This window comes from Aegilops tauschii, chromosome 6 (assembly GCF_002575655.3).
Source record: "Aegilops tauschii subsp. strangulata cultivar AL8/78 chromosome 6, Aet v6.0, whole genome shotgun sequence".
In the NCBI taxonomy this organism is placed as follows: Eukaryota; Viridiplantae; Streptophyta; class Magnoliopsida; order Poales; family Poaceae; genus Aegilops; species Aegilops tauschii.
The window spans coordinates 31,405,937-31,425,147 of NC_053040.3; the positions used below are offsets into that span (position 1 = coordinate 31,405,937).

Sequence of the window (19,211 nt, forward strand, 5' to 3'; positions counted from 1 at the left end):
GCAGTGCTCTTCAGTCAGAGACTGGTTTTTCTCCGCCTCCTCAACCAACAACCCTTTGGATTTCCTGAGATTTTTCTCAATTTTCTCGAGAGATTTTTCTTGCTTCTTAGCAATTTTGATCAGCTTAGCATGATCATCCTCATTAGATGAAAATTGATCACTGGTGTAAACCTTGTGATGTTTCCAGGATACCTTTTCCTTAGATGCTTTAGCCATGAAGCAGAATGTAGGAGTTTCGTTGTCACTCGAGTAGCTCTTGAAGAAGTTCGTGGTTGGAGTAGTGTTGCACGCTATGCCAGCCATTCCAAAGTCCGAATCGTCATCAGACTCGGCTACTTCTTTGGAGTCAGATGATTCGTCCTTGTCAGAATCCATCTCCGGCGGGCATGGGCTGTCGGGCGGCGGCAGCACGTCTGCTGAAGACGGCGGCGGCGGCAATCATGCGGGATGCGCCGGCGGCAGGACCTCCGGCGGGCGTGGGCTGTCGGGCGGTCGCGACATTGCCCCCTCCTCCTAATCACTTAGTGTGACAAAAAAAAAGAACTTGGTAGCGACGATTTTTCTAGTATTGCCTTCTTGGTGTTTTCTTCCCTTGGGCGACGATTTGCTTCACAGAATGTGGCCGCCGGCATCTCCTGGTCTACATCGACGACTTCCCAGCTGCTGTTTCTACAAGCTCCTCGGTACAAAAATGTTTGCTCAGTCAAGGTGGCATCAAGCTATGCTCACGGCACCCTGCCGGTGGCGGCAGGAGGAAGAAGACTTCGGCTCCCCCAATAATAATTCAAATATAATTTTATTTTCTGTACGGGTGAGTTTGTGAAGACACGTGTTACTTAATATATCTGCCTTAGGCCTTCTCGCAAAAGAAACTAAAAAAAAACTTAGTGCCATAGGAACTAACGTGCAAGCATTCAAGGTGACGATGGACGCGCTGTGAACTGAAACTCAAGACTTTGCTTTGACTGAAACTGCAGCGACGACTTCCTTTCGCAAAGTCACTAATCTGCGTTCGGGCAAGCCATACGCAGATGGGACAGATCTCAGTTACTAGCAGTACTTGTTAGCCTTTTTCATTCCCCCCGACCCAGCCTCTCCTCTGCTCCCTCGTCCCCTTCCCTTTCTAGGGCGCTGCCACTCCACCGCCGCACCGTCCCACGCCGCGCCGTTGCTCCGCCGTGTATCCCCAGGACTCCCTCCCATCACCGCCGCAGTCTCAAGCCCTTCCCCGACGTCTGACCCGGCATCACTGCCTCCGCTGCTCGCCGCGCCCGCACGCCCGACCCACCCTCGCTCCCCCGTGCTCACCTCCAGATCCACGCCTGGTAATATGGAATTTCTAATTTGGACGCTGCCTGTTGCTGCCCATGTAGCCTGACGTTGACAGCAGTTCGTCAATAAACAGGTACTTCTCCAGAACGCCGCCAGACCACCGCCTCCACGACCGAGTGCAGTGACCGCCGACCGACGCCCACAGCGTCAGGATGGTGACCGCCGAGGCCGCGATGGCGGTCGTGAGGGCCGCGCGCCCTGTTTTCATTTCCGCCCACGACGGCATCGCGTTTGCTGCAAACGCCGCGTTCCTCGCCATGGATACTCCCTCTGCGCCGCCGGTCCTGCTGCGCTCATGGATCGCCTGCCCGCAGGTGCGTTTCTTCTTACGCCCTTAGCCCTAGGGGTTATGTTATGTACGTATATATGTGTTTTTTTGTGTGAGCGTACTGTAGTCTGCTAGTTAGGATTTGACAGACCCCGAGTTGCATATGCAATGATGATTTTCGGGTTGAGTTCCCGAGTGGATAGATGTAGATCGATGGTTCGGTTATATTTAGGTGTAAATTGTGCAATATCGTAGCAGCTTCTTCTATTTCAGGCGTGGTTGATTTGGGAAATGTGTCCCTGAGTCAAACAGTTTAACGGCTTAATTGTCAACTTAATTCAGTGAATCAGTCCCTTCCCTAGATTTATCATCTATGGTTTGATCTTCTCTGGTAGTTAGTACGCCCTCCGTCCAAAAAAAAAGTTGTAATCAAAGACACTTAATTTTGGACGGAAGGAGTAATATAGTATGCCATTTTAGAATTTTGAATCCTTTTCGAGCTAGAGTTTATGTTTATATGTTCTGATCTAAAATTAGCAGTTCAATCCATGCAGTGGAGAGTGAAATTCCTATTTTGGAATTGATAATTTAAATTTGCCCGTGTGACTGAACTTAATAGTGTACTGCATGTTACTATGCTAAATTTCGTAAGTTCTGTATTGAACCTCTGGCTTCAGACTTGGATCACTACGGAACTACATAAGTACTACTACTTGATCGTTGCATTGTTATGTTCTATATATACTAACATCTCTATTACTATAGTTAATTCACCGGTTTTGAATTTACCACCTCACCTTCTGTTTTCCCGCCTAAAGATATAGCATGTCAATCATAGTATTAAATAGCGCGTTATCTTGGTGCTATAGCGTTTGCAGGGGCCTCACGCCAAAATGCATCGCATACAATTTGGCATCATATAGCGTGCTATAACGACAATTTAGCGCCAAACATAGAATCACATATCCTGCTATTTAAAGCTAGGATCTCAATATCCACCATTGAATTTACAACCTTTGTTTAACTCTACCCTACATAAATCACAATAGCCACCGAATCGTATGGCAAAAGTTCGCTGGATTAATTCACTCAGCCTTCCTGACATTCATGCCGCACATTACTTGCCAAGTGAAGAAATAAAAACAAATGGCATCACGAGCCTTGCCAACATCAAGAAACAGCCAGCAAATTCTAGTCACCTCATCATGTGGGAGTCTCTTTAATTATTGGACGGTTTGCATGCTGCCTTGCTCTGTGCTCGCTAAACATGGCAGAATTTTTTCAACATAGTAGATCAGTATGTTGTAGTGCTTGGCCCGCGTAACTTACCAAAAGCTAATATCAAGTACTTTGAACCTTAAACGAACTTGGTTACACAAAATAATCCTAATACATGCATGTAATTGAAGAACTCAATTTGAACTACAGATTGTGCATCAATTAAAACATAAACCTTCAAAAAAAACATTTCCTGATGCTTGCACATGATTGCCATTGTATTCACAAATTCAACCACTTCCTTCTGTTAGAAATTATTAATTGAAACAATGATGAAGTGATTGGTTTTAAGTTTATATACTCCCTCCATTCCCTTATACAAGGCCACAAACTAATATTACAGATACCAAGATAAAATTTAATGACTGTTTTGCAAATATATTTTTCTTCTCGTTAACCGGGATCATTAATATGCCATAAGCATGCAACGAATGAATGGGAAGAAAGTACCTGAGTGTCATTATGACTACATGCATGTAAGTATTAAAAAGTTACTAGTACGAGGAAAACATCATTAATTTTTGCCTTGGTACTTTTGGTGGCCTTGTATTGATGCAAAATGTATTTTTGATAGTGGCCGTATAAGGGAATGGAGGGAGTACCAAGGGACATTTCAATGTTGAAGTCTTCTTTGATTGGATTGAAATACCTTTGAAGGAATTTTTGCAGGCACTTTTGTTACACATTTATTTCCATTTGATTTTTGGCAAGGATTTTTTTTCCTAACAACTGGCAGGAACGCCACCTTTCTATTGAACAATAGTTTAAAGCTCTTACAAATTGTGTTTTTTGTATTGTATGTGTATTCACTCTCTCAAATTGTTGCAAAATAACTTAATTTGCAAATTCATGTTCTTCGTATTCTCGTGAAATTAACAAAGGCATGGTCACTTTATTATATAATTTCTACTTTTGTCTTTGTGCATTCAAGAATCCATCATTCCAAAAACTATGTATTTTTACATAAGAGAGAAGGTTTATATTACTCATGTGTTTTGTATTGTAAAGGCCGTGATTTACCTGCTAGTTTATTGTTTATGTGATTGCGTACTTTAGCTTCCAATTGAATCAATACTTATTTGCAAGGATCTACTACTAACATAAACCTAATTACTGAAAAGTAGATAAAGGTAAAAAATAATAATCTTCTCTGCTTTATTGACATGGGTCCGCCACTCAGCCCCTTTATATCGTAGACAAGACATGACGAAGAAGCCGATTGATCTATTCAAATGCATGACCAAGAAGCCGGTAAATCTATTCAAACTCTACAATATCTAAATTAACTAGACCCTTTCCTAACAAAGTTTCTTAATCAACTAGCACTCTAATTAAGGGACAAAACTCCACATATGATGAGTTAGCCCACATAACATATCTCCCTTCCTCGAAAAACAGCATATCTGCAAGTTGTAGGTTGTCAATTACCCACAGGGGCCTTGGGTGCTATCAGTTGTGGAGCTATCTTTGTCGTAGTCATCAGCCTCGATGAAGAAGAATCGCATCCACCGGTGATCCCGAACATAGATCTGTCGCAGTTGAGGCAAAGGCCTTGACTAAGACATTCTGCAAACTCAACTGGAGTCAGGCGCCGAACCTGTTGTGGTGGGGTTGGTTCTGTTGTGTTCAACGGAAGAACATGTGCTAGTAGTGGTGTTGGAGAAGAAGGTAATGTAACTGCATTGACCGTAGGAAGATCGGAGGGGTACAAGGCCCCGTGGAACCAAAAGGCTGGTGTGGTGATGTTGTTGGAGGGAAATGCTGCTGCTCATAGGCCTTGTTAAAGGATATGGCAGTGTGGAGGTCGGATGGCCGTTGAAGCTGAACGTCAATACGAAGACCATGTACCAAAACCGTTGTTGGGGTGATGTTAATGGATCATTGTTGTGGCACTTGACCACTAGTAACCTGCTGGTGTAGTCTGCAAGAACGTCAGATGTGCCAACTCGCTCAAGGGATTTGCACGAAGTGATGGCCCAACTAAGCGTGGTAGGCCTCCTTGAACTGCTCCCATGTTGGCATGCCAAAGTCTAGCTCAAGCTGTAAGTAGCACAACTGAACCTCATTGGTGAGATGACAGGCTATAGTCCAAACCTTGTCAGCGTCATTATGTGCGCTACCCACGAAAAAACTACTTGCACATATTGAGCCAACAAAGGGGATCGACTGAGACATCATATGTTGGGAAGTCGAGCTTGTGGAAGCGGGGCAATGGCAGAACATGATCCTGAGTCGAGGTGATGGTCAGTGGCAGTGGCCGGAGTAATTTTTAGGTGTGGCAGAATTTGTGAAGGAGAAACACATATAAATACAACTATATATGTAAGAGCGAGATCACTAGAATACTAGAGATATACTACTTGTGCAAAAAATACGACTACAATCTAAACATAAGTACTAGCACTCAAAATATCTCACTAGATATTTTAGTGAGTTGCTGTCGGCGGTCAACGGCCCACATGCAGCGGGTCGCCGCCTCGCCGATTGACCGCCGTTGGTCGCCACCTCTTGCTGGGCCCTACCGCTGCTGTCACGCATAATCATGTTTTCAGTATGAGTACAAGAGTAATTTTAGTCGCTAGTTCGGCCATATCTTTAATACTATGGTAGACTCGCGTACGTGCATTGACAAGGCCCAACAAAAGGTAGCTTTAGACGTAAATATTGACTAGTGCAATATGTACGTATATGTACAGCAAGCATCAGCGTTTAGCTATTGAGCGCGTCAAATATAACCAATTAGTTGCCTTCACCACTGGTGATGGTTAGGCAAGGTCAGAAGGGAAGTGATGGGCGGGGTGGTTCCGTAGATGGTTTTGGAGGGGGGCACTGCCATAACGGCATATGAAATAGCTTGGCAGGTGGAGGCGTGAACGTGACTGTGATTTGTATAGTTGCTGCTTCTCGTAAATCTTCGGGTAGGCGGGTGGAAAATCGGGGTGGGATTTGGGGTGGAGTTTGAGCTATGAGGTCGGGGTGCAAAGTAGCTAGCCCTGATTGGTGTTAAGGGGCAGCTGCGGCGAGTAATGAGATGGCTCGAGATGGTGAAAGGGGGTGTTGGATTTCTGGCAGTGATCGACTCTCTCTCCCTCTCTGAATTTCTTTCTCTCAAGAACACAACACACACACACACGAGGTGGAAGGGAACAGAGAAGGAACGCAGCCACACAGAGAGAGGTTTTTGCGACGCGTAAAGAGTGCGTCTTTTCTGTTCTTCTTTTTATTCAGTCGCTAACAGAAAAACTGAAAGCTCGCCACGATCCTACAATTGCGCGTGCCATCCCACGAGCCTGAATCGTGCCGAGTCTAAAGCTAACTAACTTGAGCTAAAAAAACAAGGCCGCAGCGAGAACGCAGCTCGCTTCTCGCTGATTCAGTTGACATTCAGAACAACACATTCAACTGAACTTATTTAACTACTGAGGGAAACAACCAGCAACTGAAACTGCAGATACGTCAAGGTTAATACTGACATTCACCTCCTTAAGCTTGATGTATCTGCTGTTCTACACACACACCAATCCTGTCCCTTAGTTCCTGAAATTTAATCCTCCCCAAGGGCTTTGTCAAGATATCGGCGAGCTGATCACCCGTGCGTACATGCTCCACCAGTGTGCTTCCATTCTCAATGCATTCACGAATATAGTGGTACTTCATGTCAATGTGCTTGCTTCTCTCGTGATGCACTGGATTTTTTCTCAATGCAATGGCTGACTGATTGTCCACCTTCAGAACCACTTGATCACCCTCAAGCCCTGTCAGACTAGTGAGCATTTTGCTCAACCACACACCCTGACAGGCAGCTACTGCAGCTGCAACATACTCAGCTTCGCATGATGATTGCGATACTACCTTCTGCTTCTTCGAGAGCCAAGTTAATGGGCTTGATCCATGATAAAAGATGATTCCAGTAGTGCTCTTTCTGTCGTCAACATCACCCCCCCCCCCCACCCCAAGTCACTGTCACTGTAGCCACACAGCAACATGGAAGTTTCTTCTTCTCTTTTATAGAAACAACCAAAGTTCAGTGTTCCCTTCACGTACCGCAGAATTTGTTTCACTGCCGCTAGGTGATCAGTCGCAGGCTTCTCCATGTACCTGCTTACAATTCCCACGGCATATGTAATATCTGGACGGGTATGGGTCAAATACCTCAAACTTCCTACAATGCTACGGTACAGAGTGGGATCAACAGGTTTGCAAGTGCTGAACTTGCTCAAATGTAGCTGAGCTTCCATTGGAGTTTGAACAGCATAACAGTTGCTCATCCCACACTTCTCCAGAATCTTTGCTGCATAGCTTGATTGGCTCAGAAACGTCCCATTTGACTGTTGTTTAACTTATATACCAAGGTAGTAGCTTAATAGTCCCAAATCACTCATACTGAAAAGGTTATTCATTTGCTCTTTGAACTCACCAATTTCAGTTGGGCTTGGTCCTGAAGATGATCAGATCATCTACATACACCCCTACAACAAGCTTCGACCTCCTGTACACATCATGCTCAAATGGGCATTGCTCAAATCCTAAGTCAACCAGAGTGTTGTGCAATTTCTCATTCCACGCCCTGGGTGCCTGTTTCAAACCATATAGAGCCTTATGCAACTTCAGAACCTTATGTGCTTGTCCCTCGAGTACAAACCCAGGGGGTTGAATGACATACACTTCCTCTTTTAATTCGCCATTCAGAAAAGCTGATTTCACATCCATGTGGTGTACTTCCCATCTCTATTGTGTTGCAATGGCAATGAGCAATCGAATTGTTTCCAACCGGGCTACAGGAGCAAACACCTCCTCAAAATCAACTCCCTCACGCTGCACATAGCCTTTAGCTACCAATCTTGCTTTGTGTTTCACAATTCTGCCATCAGGTTCTTTCTTTAGTTTGTAGACCCACTTCAACCCAATTGCCTTGTGTCCAGTTGGCAAATCAACAAGTTCCCATGTGTTGTTGTCCTCGATTGACTTAAGCTCTATCTGCATAGCATTTTTCCATGCTTCCTCCTTGCTCGCATCTTCAACAGATGTTGGCTCTTCGATGCCGAGCAGACACGAGTCTGTCAGAGTAGCCACCGGTGCTTCTTCGATGACTTCTTCCAGGAGGCGGTACCTGCATGGTCCCTCAGTGCTCGTTGGCGTCGAGGCACCAGTAGGAGGTGACACAAACCGAGGTCCAGAAGATGCTTCATCTCTGGCAGGGGTGACAAAATCCTCTGGTCTGAAACCTGCAGCTATTTCTTCAGATGTGAGTCTGTTCTCCTTCAGACTTTCTGTTGTCGGATGATGAACAGTATGCTTTGGCTGGGCAACAGTATGTGCATCATCGAGGTGTACATTGTACTGCACTGACAAAGTCTCCGAGCTCCCCACAATATCGCCGGGGGTCCATTCCCAGCATCTATCCTCTTCGAACACAACATCTCGAGACACACACAGTTTCTTCGTGCGTGGATCAAATAATCTGTATGCTTTACTGTTTGGCTCATAACCAATAAACACCATCTCTGAACTCCGGTCAGCAAGTTTTGGAAGATGCCACCCGACCTTCTTTACATGACCAATGCATCCAAACGTGCGCAGGTGATCTACTCTCGGCTTCACCTAGTACAGGGCTTCATACGGGGTCATGCCACAGACACTTTTTGTTGGTGCTCGATTCAGCAAGTACACTGCAGTAGCTATTGCTTCACCCCAAAACTGACCAGGTAACCCTTTGCTCTTCAGCAAGCTTCTTGCCATGCCCACCAGAGTCTGGTTCCTCCTCTCAACAACACCGTTCTGTTGAGGAGAATACGGTGCAGTCAAGTAATGCTTGATTCCGAGTCCTTCATAGAACTGAGCAAAGTTCTTGGAAGTGAATTCCCCTCCACGATCTGTCCGCAGGGCCATGACTTTCAGATTTAGCTCAACCTCTAGTGCTGCTCTTATCTTCTTAACTGCCTCAAGTGCTTCATCTTTGCTTTTGATCAGCACAACCCACATGTACCTTGTGTGGTCATCAACAAGTAGCAGAAAATAATTCTTCCCCGCAAAGGTTGCAGGGGAGATAGGACCACAAAAGTCCCCGTGGAGCAATTGCAGTGCCTTGTCAGCTCGATAGGAAGCTTCAGCGGGAAAAGGATCTCGCCTCTGCTTTGCGACTAGACAACTCTCACAGAGACGATCTACTTGATCGATCATTGGCAGACCCATCACCATGTTCTCTCTGGACAATAACCGCAATGCATGGAAGCTTATGTGCCCAAAACGTGCATGCCATAGCCAGGGTGTTTCTGATGCTCTCGACATCAGACACACCGGTTCAGACTGCTCAATATTCAGAATGTATAGTCTTTTTGGTGCTCTTCTTACTTTTGCTAGCACCTTGCGCTCCTTGTCGAGGACTGTCATCAGTCCTTCATCCACTGAATACTTGCAACCAAACTCATCGAGTTGCCCAAGACTAATAATGTTGCTCTTTAATCTTGGGATGTAGTACACCTCTGTTAGGAGACGGTGCTCACCATTATGAGCTAGGAACAGGACTGACCCACGCCCTTCAATGCCAACGACTGAACCATCCCCAAAACGAACTGAACCTGTGATCTTTCGGTCCAATTCAGCAAACTTTTCAACACAACCGGTCATATGGTTACTAGCTCCAGTATCCAAGTACCAAGACTTGTTTGCAGTTCCTGAAAGCTTAGGTCTGACGTTTTCTTCATTCAACATGAGCCTTCTTTCTGTCAGTCCAGCATCAGGAACCAACTCACAATCTTCAACCATAAGGAGAGCCGGATCTTCATCACTCTGTTTCTGTGTCAGGTTAGCTCGCTCCCGCTTTGGCTCACGACAGTCCGAGGCAAAGTGCCCATTCACATCACAGTTAAAACATTTTACTTTCGAGATATCAAACTTACGATGCCTTTTCTGTTTGCCCTTTCCATTGTTCTAGCCGCGATCACCATGGCCTTTGTCCTGCCCGTCGCCTTGTCCGCCGCTCTGGCCGCCTCCTTCCTTCAAACCAGAGCCGGAGGCCCCGGTGTGGTTGACGATCTTCTTCCCTTTCATAAGGGTTTCCAGCGCACGGGTCACGAGCATCAGCTGCTCGTTGTTGTCGCCACGGCTCTGGCGGCGCCCCCGCTGGTTCTCCTCGAACGCCATGAGGCGCCCGACAGCCTCCTGCACCGTCATCGTGGTGACGTCGCCCCACTACTCATCGGCGAAGCAATCCGGCACGGCGCTGAACAGCCGCTCCACCACGGCCTCCTCCGCAAGGGTGACGCCGAGGGAGCAGATCTCACTCACCAACGTGGTGAGTTTCCTGGCAAACTCCGGGATAGTTTCCCCGTCCTCCATGTCGAGGTGATCGAACTGCCTCTTCAGTTGCCACGCACGCGCCTTCTTCACGCGATCCTCCCCGATGCGTGGTGATCGGAGCATCTCCCACGCCTCTTGCGCGGTGTCGCAGTCCGCAACCTGCAACATAACATGATCCGGGACGGACTGAGAGAGCGCCGCGAAGGCCCCCTCGTCCGCCGCTTGGTCGTACTCGCCGGAGCCGTCAATCACCGACCAGACGCGGAGGGCCTTCATCAGCACTTTCATCATGATGGCCCACAGAGAGTAATTCGTGTCCGTCAGCATAGGGTACTGTACGGGCACATTGGTGCCTCTCGACGGAGCAGCCAGCACCACGGCACCGTCACCGTCGCCTGTGGTCGACCTCCTGGCCACCGGCGGCGTGTACTTTCCGCCACCGCTGCCGCTGCTCTTGCCGTCGCTATTCTTAGGAGATGTATCCCCCATCGCCGCCGCCAAAGCTCCTCCGATCACCACCGCCAAACGCCCAAGGTCCTAAACCTAAAGCTCTGTATACCAAATGTTGGATTTCTGGCAGTGATCGACTCTCTCTCCCTCTCTGAATTTCTTTCTCTGAAGAACACAACACACACACACACACGAGGTGGAAGGGAACAGAGAAGGAACGCAGCCACACAGAGAGAGGTTTTTGCGACGCGTAAAGAGTGCGTCTTTTCTGTTCCTCCTTTTATTCAGTCGCTAACAGAAAAACTGAAAGCTCGCCACGATCCTACAACTGCGCGTGCCATCCCACGAGCCTGAATCGTGCTGAGTCTAAAGCTAACTAACTTGAGCTAAAAAAACAAGGCCGCAGCAAGAACGCAGCTCGCTTGTGGCTGATTCAGTTGACATTCAGAACAACACATCCAACTGAACTTATTTAACTACTGAGGGAAACAACCAGCAACTGAAACTGCAGATACGTCAAGGTTAAAACGTGACAGGGGGATGGAGTCTAGTGGTACATGGATGTGTTGCATGGGTAGAGGTCGGGTTGTGGCGGCTATGGCGATTACCCCACCAGGTGCGCATCGTCGATGGGGAGGGCTGGGACACAGAGGTTTTGTCTTGGGCGGCAGCCGCGACCGCTAAATCTGGTGGGTGGCAGGGCCGACTGTCGTTGCTTGAGCGCCGTCAAGCACTGCACTTGTCCCACAAGGAGCATCTGTTGCTTCCCTCTTTGGCATGTGAAGGCCTCCAATTGCTTCATGATGAGCTTCATCTGTTCCAAAGCCTCGATCTTGATTTCTTTGCTCGCCATCATAGATAGATCTGATACCAAATTGGGATGTTCTACTACATACATAACCCACCTTAATTACTGAGAAGTACATAAAACTAAACGGCAATATTCTTCTCAGCTTTATTTAGAGGGTTCAGCCCTTTTCTAAAGTATAGAAAAGTTCATCAACAATCAAGTACATCTCTTCGAATTCTAATACGGTCTCCAAACTGACTTGACTCTTTGCTAACAAATTTTCTTAATTAACTAGGACAGTAATTAAGGGATAAGACACCATGTTTGATGGACTGACCCACATAACATTATCGACTTACCAATGAAACATGATTTTATTTGGTAAAAATAAGAAGTGGGGCAGTTTAGTTGGTTTTCAAGGAACCGGTGGGAAAAGTTCAATAAAATTGTGGTGGTATGGGCAGAGCTTACGTAGTGAGTTGAGGGGAGTTGGACGAAAAGACAACATAAGGCAGACCTTACCCTTTTTTAGAAAGGATAAATTTGGAATTATTTTCAGGGTCAAACTTATCTTAATAGGCGGGAATTGAAATCTAAATTTCAAAACTTAGCTTTACGCTAAATAGTTGTTACCAATAGTGAGGGACGGAACATCCGGTCATTAAACGAATGGAACCCGTGGCTTTCTTTCCTGCTTGCATTGTGGAACTAATGTACCTGTCATTCTAGCTGGAATATAATAAATTGTAATTATCTAATGAGAGTTTAAAGTCTGTCTAGTTGGTTCACTCGATGGGAATTAATTAAGTTATATTTTGTTGTGAGATGGAAGAGGAAAGTGACTCTGCAGAGTCCTGAATTGCATTGTACTTGCCAGCCTTTAATTATATGTTTATTGTTTTTATTTTGCTTGATTCTAGACGAGGTGGAGGTGGGATTTGAGGGTTGGAACAGTATGTACAACTGCTATGCCTTTTTGTACTCCAAGGAGGAGGAGGGCAGGAAGAAGAGCATCTTAATGGAATGTCTAGGGATTGCTGACTTCCTTGCTATTAATGCGCGGGATCTTGAGGCACAACACAAGAAACCATACAATGTCCACATAAAGTATGTTCCAGTCTTGTTATTATTTTTTATATCATTCTTAGATTCCATGTGCTTTTCGTATTATTGTTACTAGAACACATGTTACTTGCTTCACACGGAAATATGTTTTGTGATCTAAGACATGTACATTATGTGGTAATCTTCACTCCAAAAATATTTCAGTCGGTAGTGATGATCTTTTCACCTTCCCACTATTTTGTTACTAACAAGTGGGGCTATATTAGAAATTTGCTTTGCAACTATACATATTTCAGTTTGCATGTTGATGGTCGGTTTCGTCTATTACCATCATTGCCACCTCGGCTGACTAAAATATTTCGTGACATAATAACATGAATTGTAAGCCATGCTATTTGAACTCAAGACCTGTTTCTTTGGACATATGATGTATATAACCAATACTGCAGCTTCGCTACACATTCCCTGTTCTTTTTTATGTGTGGAGACATTTTATATATGTAAAGACTACTTCAATGGTTGAGCTACTGCGATGGTTTTTTGTGCTTTGTTGTATGCACATTCTTTTTGTTAAGTCCCTTCACTTGTATTAAGAAGCATTATAGAAACGGTGTCTCTATAAGAGGAACAGTATAAATGGTGTAACTAGTAACGATGAGCTAGACTTATAGAGCCTGTTTATAAATTCTGCCAGCCTGTTAGTGTGCTTGCTCTATTCTACTATGTGATGAATTGGGTTGCTACAAATATCTTAGTATAGAAATGTATTTTGTTCGATTGAGTAGGATTTTCTGCACAAGATATGGATATGGATATCCAGTGTGATACAAGGGGCAATAAGTAATACTAAATCTATTTCTAATTTATTTCTTAAGCAAGACCCAGTGCAGCCAAGAGGACAGTTTTGTCGTGTTTAGTTTATCATTATGTAAAATATTTTGGGTACTTGCTCTGTTGACTGGCCTTATGTTGAATAGTTTTGATATTCCAGTTTATAATTTCGAGTTTTTGACCCTGGTTCCTTGTATATAGTGTGAAGGATTTCTTCTCTGAAGAACAGACCAGGAATTATAAAGATTTGCACAAGAATTTTACGGACTTCATTAATATCCTGAACTTAAGCTTATTGGCTGAATTGAATGGTAAGGATGCTGCTGCCGCCCAGAATCCTAATGTTGAGAGCAGTTCGTCAATAAACAGGTATTTCTATGCTCGGTTTTAAACTTGTGGCATGTCCCATCTCCATCTTTGACACTAAAAATAAGACTAAGTTCCTGTTTATCTCATCGCAAACAAATAATCTAGTATATTGCCCTCTGTAATTACTTCCATGTTGCACTTTTACTTGGTACAAATGAATTAATATCATTATTTAGGGAATTTGGGCTTTTATGGTAATATTCTGATGATTATCCTCCTTCGCCTAAAGTTTAACTTCCAAAGCTTTTCTGTTGTAGCCGACACCATTTTTTTAATAATTCTCTAACACGTGGCACTTCTCCTTGCAGTTCTGGAAATGTTATGTTCGAAAACCAAGTACAAGGATAACTGTACCAGCCGGGTAAGCATACCACCATTTGTATTTCCCCTTCTTCTTTTGTGTGGCACTCCTTTTATTCACCTTTTTTGTACTTTGTTGGAACTTCTTCCAGTTCTGAATATGTTCTGTGGGAAAACCCGTTTACAAGGATGATTGAACCTGCCGGGTACGAATACAACCATTTGTATTTCCCTTTCTTCTTTTTTTGGCACTTCTTTATACACCTTTTTTGTATTTTGTTTTCACTTCTACTTCCAGTTCTGAAAACGATCTGTGGGAAAAACCCAAGTACAAGGCACAACCATTTGTATATCCCATTCTTCTGTTGTGTGGCACTCCTTTATTCACCTTTTTGTACTTTGTGGTTATTTTATTGAGTCCTGTCCAATCTGATTAGAAATCTCTAAGGCTTAGCCACTAGTGAGTCCTTTCTAGTTTTCTTGTACTTCATTCATACCTACACCGCCTTCGATGACAAGCTGAATGTCTTGGAACATACCTTCGGTCCTGATATCAACTGGCCTTGTTCACTTTTCATGGGCATGCATTTCCTTACGCATATTCTATTGCCATCTAATTTTGTACGCATATATATAAGAACATCCTTTTGCTCTATACTTGTACTCTGTCCTGCCCTTTTGCTACATCACGCATATGATTATTTATTTATTTATTTGAAATTAGGTACATGTGCCTGAATTGACACTTTATAGTACTCTGAATTTCCTAAGAATTTTCTTTACAAGTGCACAAACTAGTGTAGGGGCCGGTTCATATCAATTTAATTTCGGTTTTACCAAAATTTGCACTCACTAGCACTCTTTGTAGGATAAATAGGCTACCAGTGAATTGGTTATAGGATATTGATAACGGGGCTAATATTTCCGTTTATGTATTGTGGTACAGGCTGATTTATCCTCCAGTAGCTCCAGTTGATCATGATGACACCTTCGCTGTTCCTGATGTTGGCTTCTACCCTCACAGGTCTATCTCCAACCATAATATACATGTAAAAGCATCGACAGATCAGTTCTTCCGCACATAATTAACCATGTGTCTTATTTTTTGCAGTGGTGGGACAGGTGGTAGTATGCACGTAGGTAATATGTTAACTGAGTATCTGTGGAATCTCTTTACATTTGCTCCTCTGTACTGTCTAACATGGAACCTATTTGCAGGTCCAAATGATCCACGCTTCTTTCCTACAAATCCTTCTACTCCTTTTGGTGACCTTGGGTATGTTCATTTTTCCTTTACTAAATATTCCATTGCAGTATTTCTTCTCTCATAAACGGAATCAAATATTTCATAATAGGAGTGTTCCGCCCGGTAGACGCTATGATCCAATTGGCCCGCCCGGTGTTCCAGGATTTGAACCATGTCGCTTTGTGAGGTAAGTTAGCTTTTCTTAACATTTTCTATAGACCCACTTTATGCTTGGCAACCGGTAAGGCTCAAGATGGCCTGTTATTGTACCTGATACTATCGCTTTAGAAAGGTTTGTTGTCTCAAGTAAGAAACAAACCGTTCTTATAGTTCATTTTTTCGCGCTGATTGCTAACTCACATCCAATGCAACATCTAGCACAATACAAATTTCTATATATTCTTGCGTCATGGAAGTCATTGAACACAGTTCACTAACATATAATCGAAACAACTATGCTTATTCCTAGTTGCATCCTCCTAGGGTTTAGGGGTGGTCACTCGCTGAAACTCTGATGAACAGCTGATGCCAACCTCCTGGTTTTCTGTTGACGCAGGCATTCGAGGCATTCAAGTCCTTCAGGTGGAAGCACTCACCCAGACCTTGAGTTCTTCCAGCAAGGCCCAGACTTCTTCTGAGACTCGGCTTCATGCCCACCTGCACCCTGTGTTGAATGACTCTGCTTTGTTTCTTCTGTGCTCGATCGCAAAATGTGTTTTAAAAAGATTCTGCCTGTGCTTGAGAACCTGAATGTAAACTACAGTATGGTTGTATTCCCCTTCCAAACCATGCTTTGTCGTACTCGACTGTACAATTGTATGTGGAGCTGTCTTCGTACCCCTATGTGGTTCTTATCTTATAGCTAAACTATTGCTGCAATTTCAGTCTCGTCACCGCCTAGTAGCCTCAAAATTTGCTCCTAGTTTCTCCATATGCAGTGTCACCGCAAAGATTTCTACATTGTCTTGTTGCCACTTGCCCTCGCTCTCGTAGCGTCATTGTTGGTGGCGCACCAAGACTCCTGCTTCTAGCAGCGCCCCCCCCCTCGCTCCGCTCCGCTCCGTTCTACATGGCTTGCAGCACCACTCAGTGTCGTTGTAGCACCATGGGTCATCGCTTGCAGACCAGGTGATCGCCATTCGTAGCCCGTCCTGGTCGTCGTTGCGACACCAGGTGCTTGCACTCGCTCATACCAATCTACAGCTTCCTCGCAGCAAAAACACCGGCGAGCTTCGAGCAGCGCCGGTTGCCCTCTATAGTGGTGCAATTTCTACTCATAACAGCTAGGTGAGGTGTTCGAAGCAGCGGTGATTGGGGGTGCGCCGGCGGCAGCAAGCTTGTCATGCGGTGGTGCGGCTGGGGAAGAAGATGACGGAGAGGGAGAGGTGAACTTGTTATAAATAGGCTAGTGAGTAGAGTGTTATTATGTGATAATAAAATAATTCAATTTCTTTTGTCAAAAGGTCGCAGGTATTTCGCGGCTATACTCATGATTTGGGGATTTTGTGAAACAAGGTGGGCGTGGAGAATCTGGAACAGGATTCACACGAGAGATATCAACTAGGTTTGGGACTATCTTAGAGGTAACATGCATCCTACTCCTGCTGAGTGTTCTAATAGTGTTCTAATCAAGCCTGGTATGAGAATTTGCATTTACCAGAAAAGGCCTCTAGTTGGAAACAGCAGGTGGCAACGACATGAAAAATCCTCGATAAATAGGAAAGGAGGGGAGGGGGGCGAGAGGCGGCAGAGAGGTGTCCTAGGGCCTCCACACGGCATCACCTCGTGACCATCTCCCGAGCCTCATGGGCCCACCTCGTGGATCCCGAGCTCCTCTCCACCCCCCTTGGGAACCCCTGGCTTCGTTCTGATCCAAAACATTGCGAGGTACTTTTCTGTCTTTGAAACGGTGTTTCTTAAGTCTAAAACATGCAGAAAACAACAACTGGCCCTAGGTAATGGATTAATTGGTAAGTATCATAAGTTAATATAAAATTTTGTCAAAAGTATAAAATAATGATTTAAAAATAGCACGAACATAGCAAAAATTATAGATATGTCTAAGTCCCTGTGATAGTGAGATGTGTCCTGGGCCGACTCTTCGCCATGGGTCTACCCGGGGGGATGCCGCTGTAAGTAGCCCCCGAGTCTTTTGTGGGGTCTCGTTGTGATAGCCCTCTTTGGGAGAAGTTCTGTTTTGGAAGAAGTGTGTAGCCTATACCGCATAGTAGCTTGCAAATTCTACCACTTGGGATGTCGAGTCCATCCTTAGTTCGAGTGTTCTTCGTGTGGTTTGTAACCTAAGGGAGTCGCCTATGAGTACTTATGGGCAGAGTTGGTCTACATTTGAATGGACGCCATTGATTTTTTTGACAAAGGGAATATATTAATATCACGAAGATATCAATTACACCCAGCCTTTGCACCAACAAAATGTTCACTAGACATTGAGGATGCACACAACCAACAAGAGGAAAAAAACGCCACAGTGATCAGTCACTCGCGGCAGCAGCACACTAACCACCACCAAAGATAGCACCTGGACCGCAAAAGAGGTTCTCCAAAGGCGACCCCTCCGAGAAGGAACAGAGCACAAGCACCATCGTCGCCCGATCTTAGGTTTTCACCCTAGAGAAAGTCCGATTTCTGAAAACAATGCCTTCAACTAGAACATTGCCAAGCACAACCAATGAAGGCCAGACCTTGGGTTTTCACCCACATAATCGAGACTCGGTACACGAGGAGCACCACCAAGACTAAAGTCCTCCAGTGTTGCCGCCACCACGTGTTGAGGCTACTACTACAAATAACTAAACACAAAGCTCAATCTTCATCACATACAAGGCACCTTTCTATCATTTCTTCTTATTCTCCAATGGCAGCCCTCATGACATGTTGGGAAACGTAGTAGAAAACAAATAATTGTCCTACGATCACCCAGGAACAATATGAAGATGCATAAACAGTTGGATCATGATCGTTACCGACTCTGAGCTGCAGTTGAAAGATCGTGGATGTCGCCTAGAGGGGGGGGGGGGGTGAATAGGCGCTTTAAAATAATTATGGTTGAGGCTTGAACAAATGCGGAATAAACCTAGCTGTTAATTTGTCAAGCACAAAACCTACAACAGCTAGGCTCACCTATGTGCACCAACAACTTATGCTAAGCAAGAAAAACTACTTAGGTGATAGCAAGAAATATGACAAGAAACAATATGGCTATCACAAAGTAAAGTGCATAAGTAAAGGGCTCAGGTAAGAGATAACCGAGGCACGCGGAGACGACGATGTATCCCGAAGTTCACACCCTTCCGGATGCTAATCTCCGTTTGGAGCGGTGTGGAGGCACAATGCTCCCCAAGAAGCCACTAGGGCCACCGTAATCTCCTCACGCCCTCGCACAATGTAAGATGCCGTGATTCCACTAAGGGACCCTTGAGGGCGGTCACCGAACCCGTACAAATGGCAACCCTTGGGGGCGGTCACCGAACCCGTACACTTTGGCAACCCTTGGGGGCGGTCACCAGAACCCGTCAAATTGCTCGGGGCGATCTCCACAACCTAATTGGAGACCCCGATGCTTGCCCGGAGCTTTACACCACAATGATTGAGCTCCGAACACCACCAACCGTCTAGGGCGCCCAAGCACCCAAGAGGAACAAGCTCAAGGGTACCAAGCACCCAAGAGTAATGAGCTTCTCAATTTGTAACTTCCACGTATCACCGTGGAGAAGTCAAACCGATGCACAAATGCAATGGCAAGGGCACACGGAGTGCCCAAGTCCTTCTCTCTCAAATCCCACCGAAGCAACTAATGCTAGGGAGGAAAATGAGAGGTAGAACCAGAAGGAGAACACCAAGAACTCCAAGATCTAGATCCAAGGGGTTCCCCTCACATAGAGGAGAAAGTGATTGGTGGAAATGTGGATCTAGATCTCCCCTCTCTTTTCCCTCAAAAACTAGCAAGAATCCATGGAGGGATT

General features: G+C 45.1%; 2 protein-coding genes across 2 annotated transcripts; both read left to right on the forward strand.

The window, feature by feature from the left end:
- Nucleotides 1–1,098: 1,098 nt before the first annotated feature.
- Nucleotides 1,099–14,043, forward strand: LOC141020612 (probable proteasome inhibitor). Its single transcript, XM_073500603.1, has 5 exons — nt 1,099–1,325; nt 1,406–1,646; nt 12,338–12,524; nt 13,515–13,682; nt 13,991–14,043. Exons 2-5 carry the CDS (start codon nt 1,628–1,630, stop codon nt 14,028–14,030), a joined length of 414 nt encoding a protein of 137 aa, XP_073356704.1. The 5' UTR covers nt 1,099–1,325; nt 1,406–1,627; the 3' UTR covers nt 14,031–14,043.
- Nucleotides 14,044–14,054: 11 nt separating this feature from the next.
- Nucleotides 14,055–15,512, forward strand: LOC109770431 (probable proteasome inhibitor). Its single transcript, XM_073500604.1, has 5 exons — nt 14,055–14,188; nt 14,929–15,006; nt 15,094–15,122; nt 15,201–15,258; nt 15,338–15,512. The coding sequence occupies exons 1-5, from the start codon at nt 14,172–14,174 to the stop codon at nt 15,417–15,419; spliced, it is 264 nt and encodes an 87-aa protein (XP_073356705.1). The 5' UTR covers nt 14,055–14,171; the 3' UTR covers nt 15,420–15,512.
- The last annotated feature ends 3,699 nt before the right edge of the window (nt 15,513–19,211 follow it).

What these genes read in the sequence shown, in the direction of transcription:
- LOC109770431 (XM_073500604.1), top strand. An exon ending in GTTGGCTTCTACCCTCACAG is followed by an intron (nt 15,007 to 15,093) that starts GTCTATCTCCAA and finishes TATTTTTTGCAG; the next exon opens with TGGTGGGACAGGTGGTAGTA. An exon ending in AGGTGGTAGTATGCACGTAG is followed by an intron (nt 15,123 to 15,200) that starts GTAATATGTTAA and finishes ACCTATTTGCAG; the next exon opens with GTCCAAATGATCCACGCTTC.
- LOC141020612 (XM_073500603.1), top strand. An exon ending in CCATACAATGTCCACATAAA is followed by an intron (nt 12,525 to 13,514) that starts GTATGTTCCAGT and finishes CCTTGTATATAG; the next exon opens with TGTGAAGGATTTCTTCTCTG. An exon ending in AGCAGTTCGTCAATAAACAG is followed by an intron (nt 13,683 to 13,990) that starts GTATTTCTATGC and finishes TTCTCCTTGCAG; the next exon opens with TTCTGGAAATGTTATGTTCG.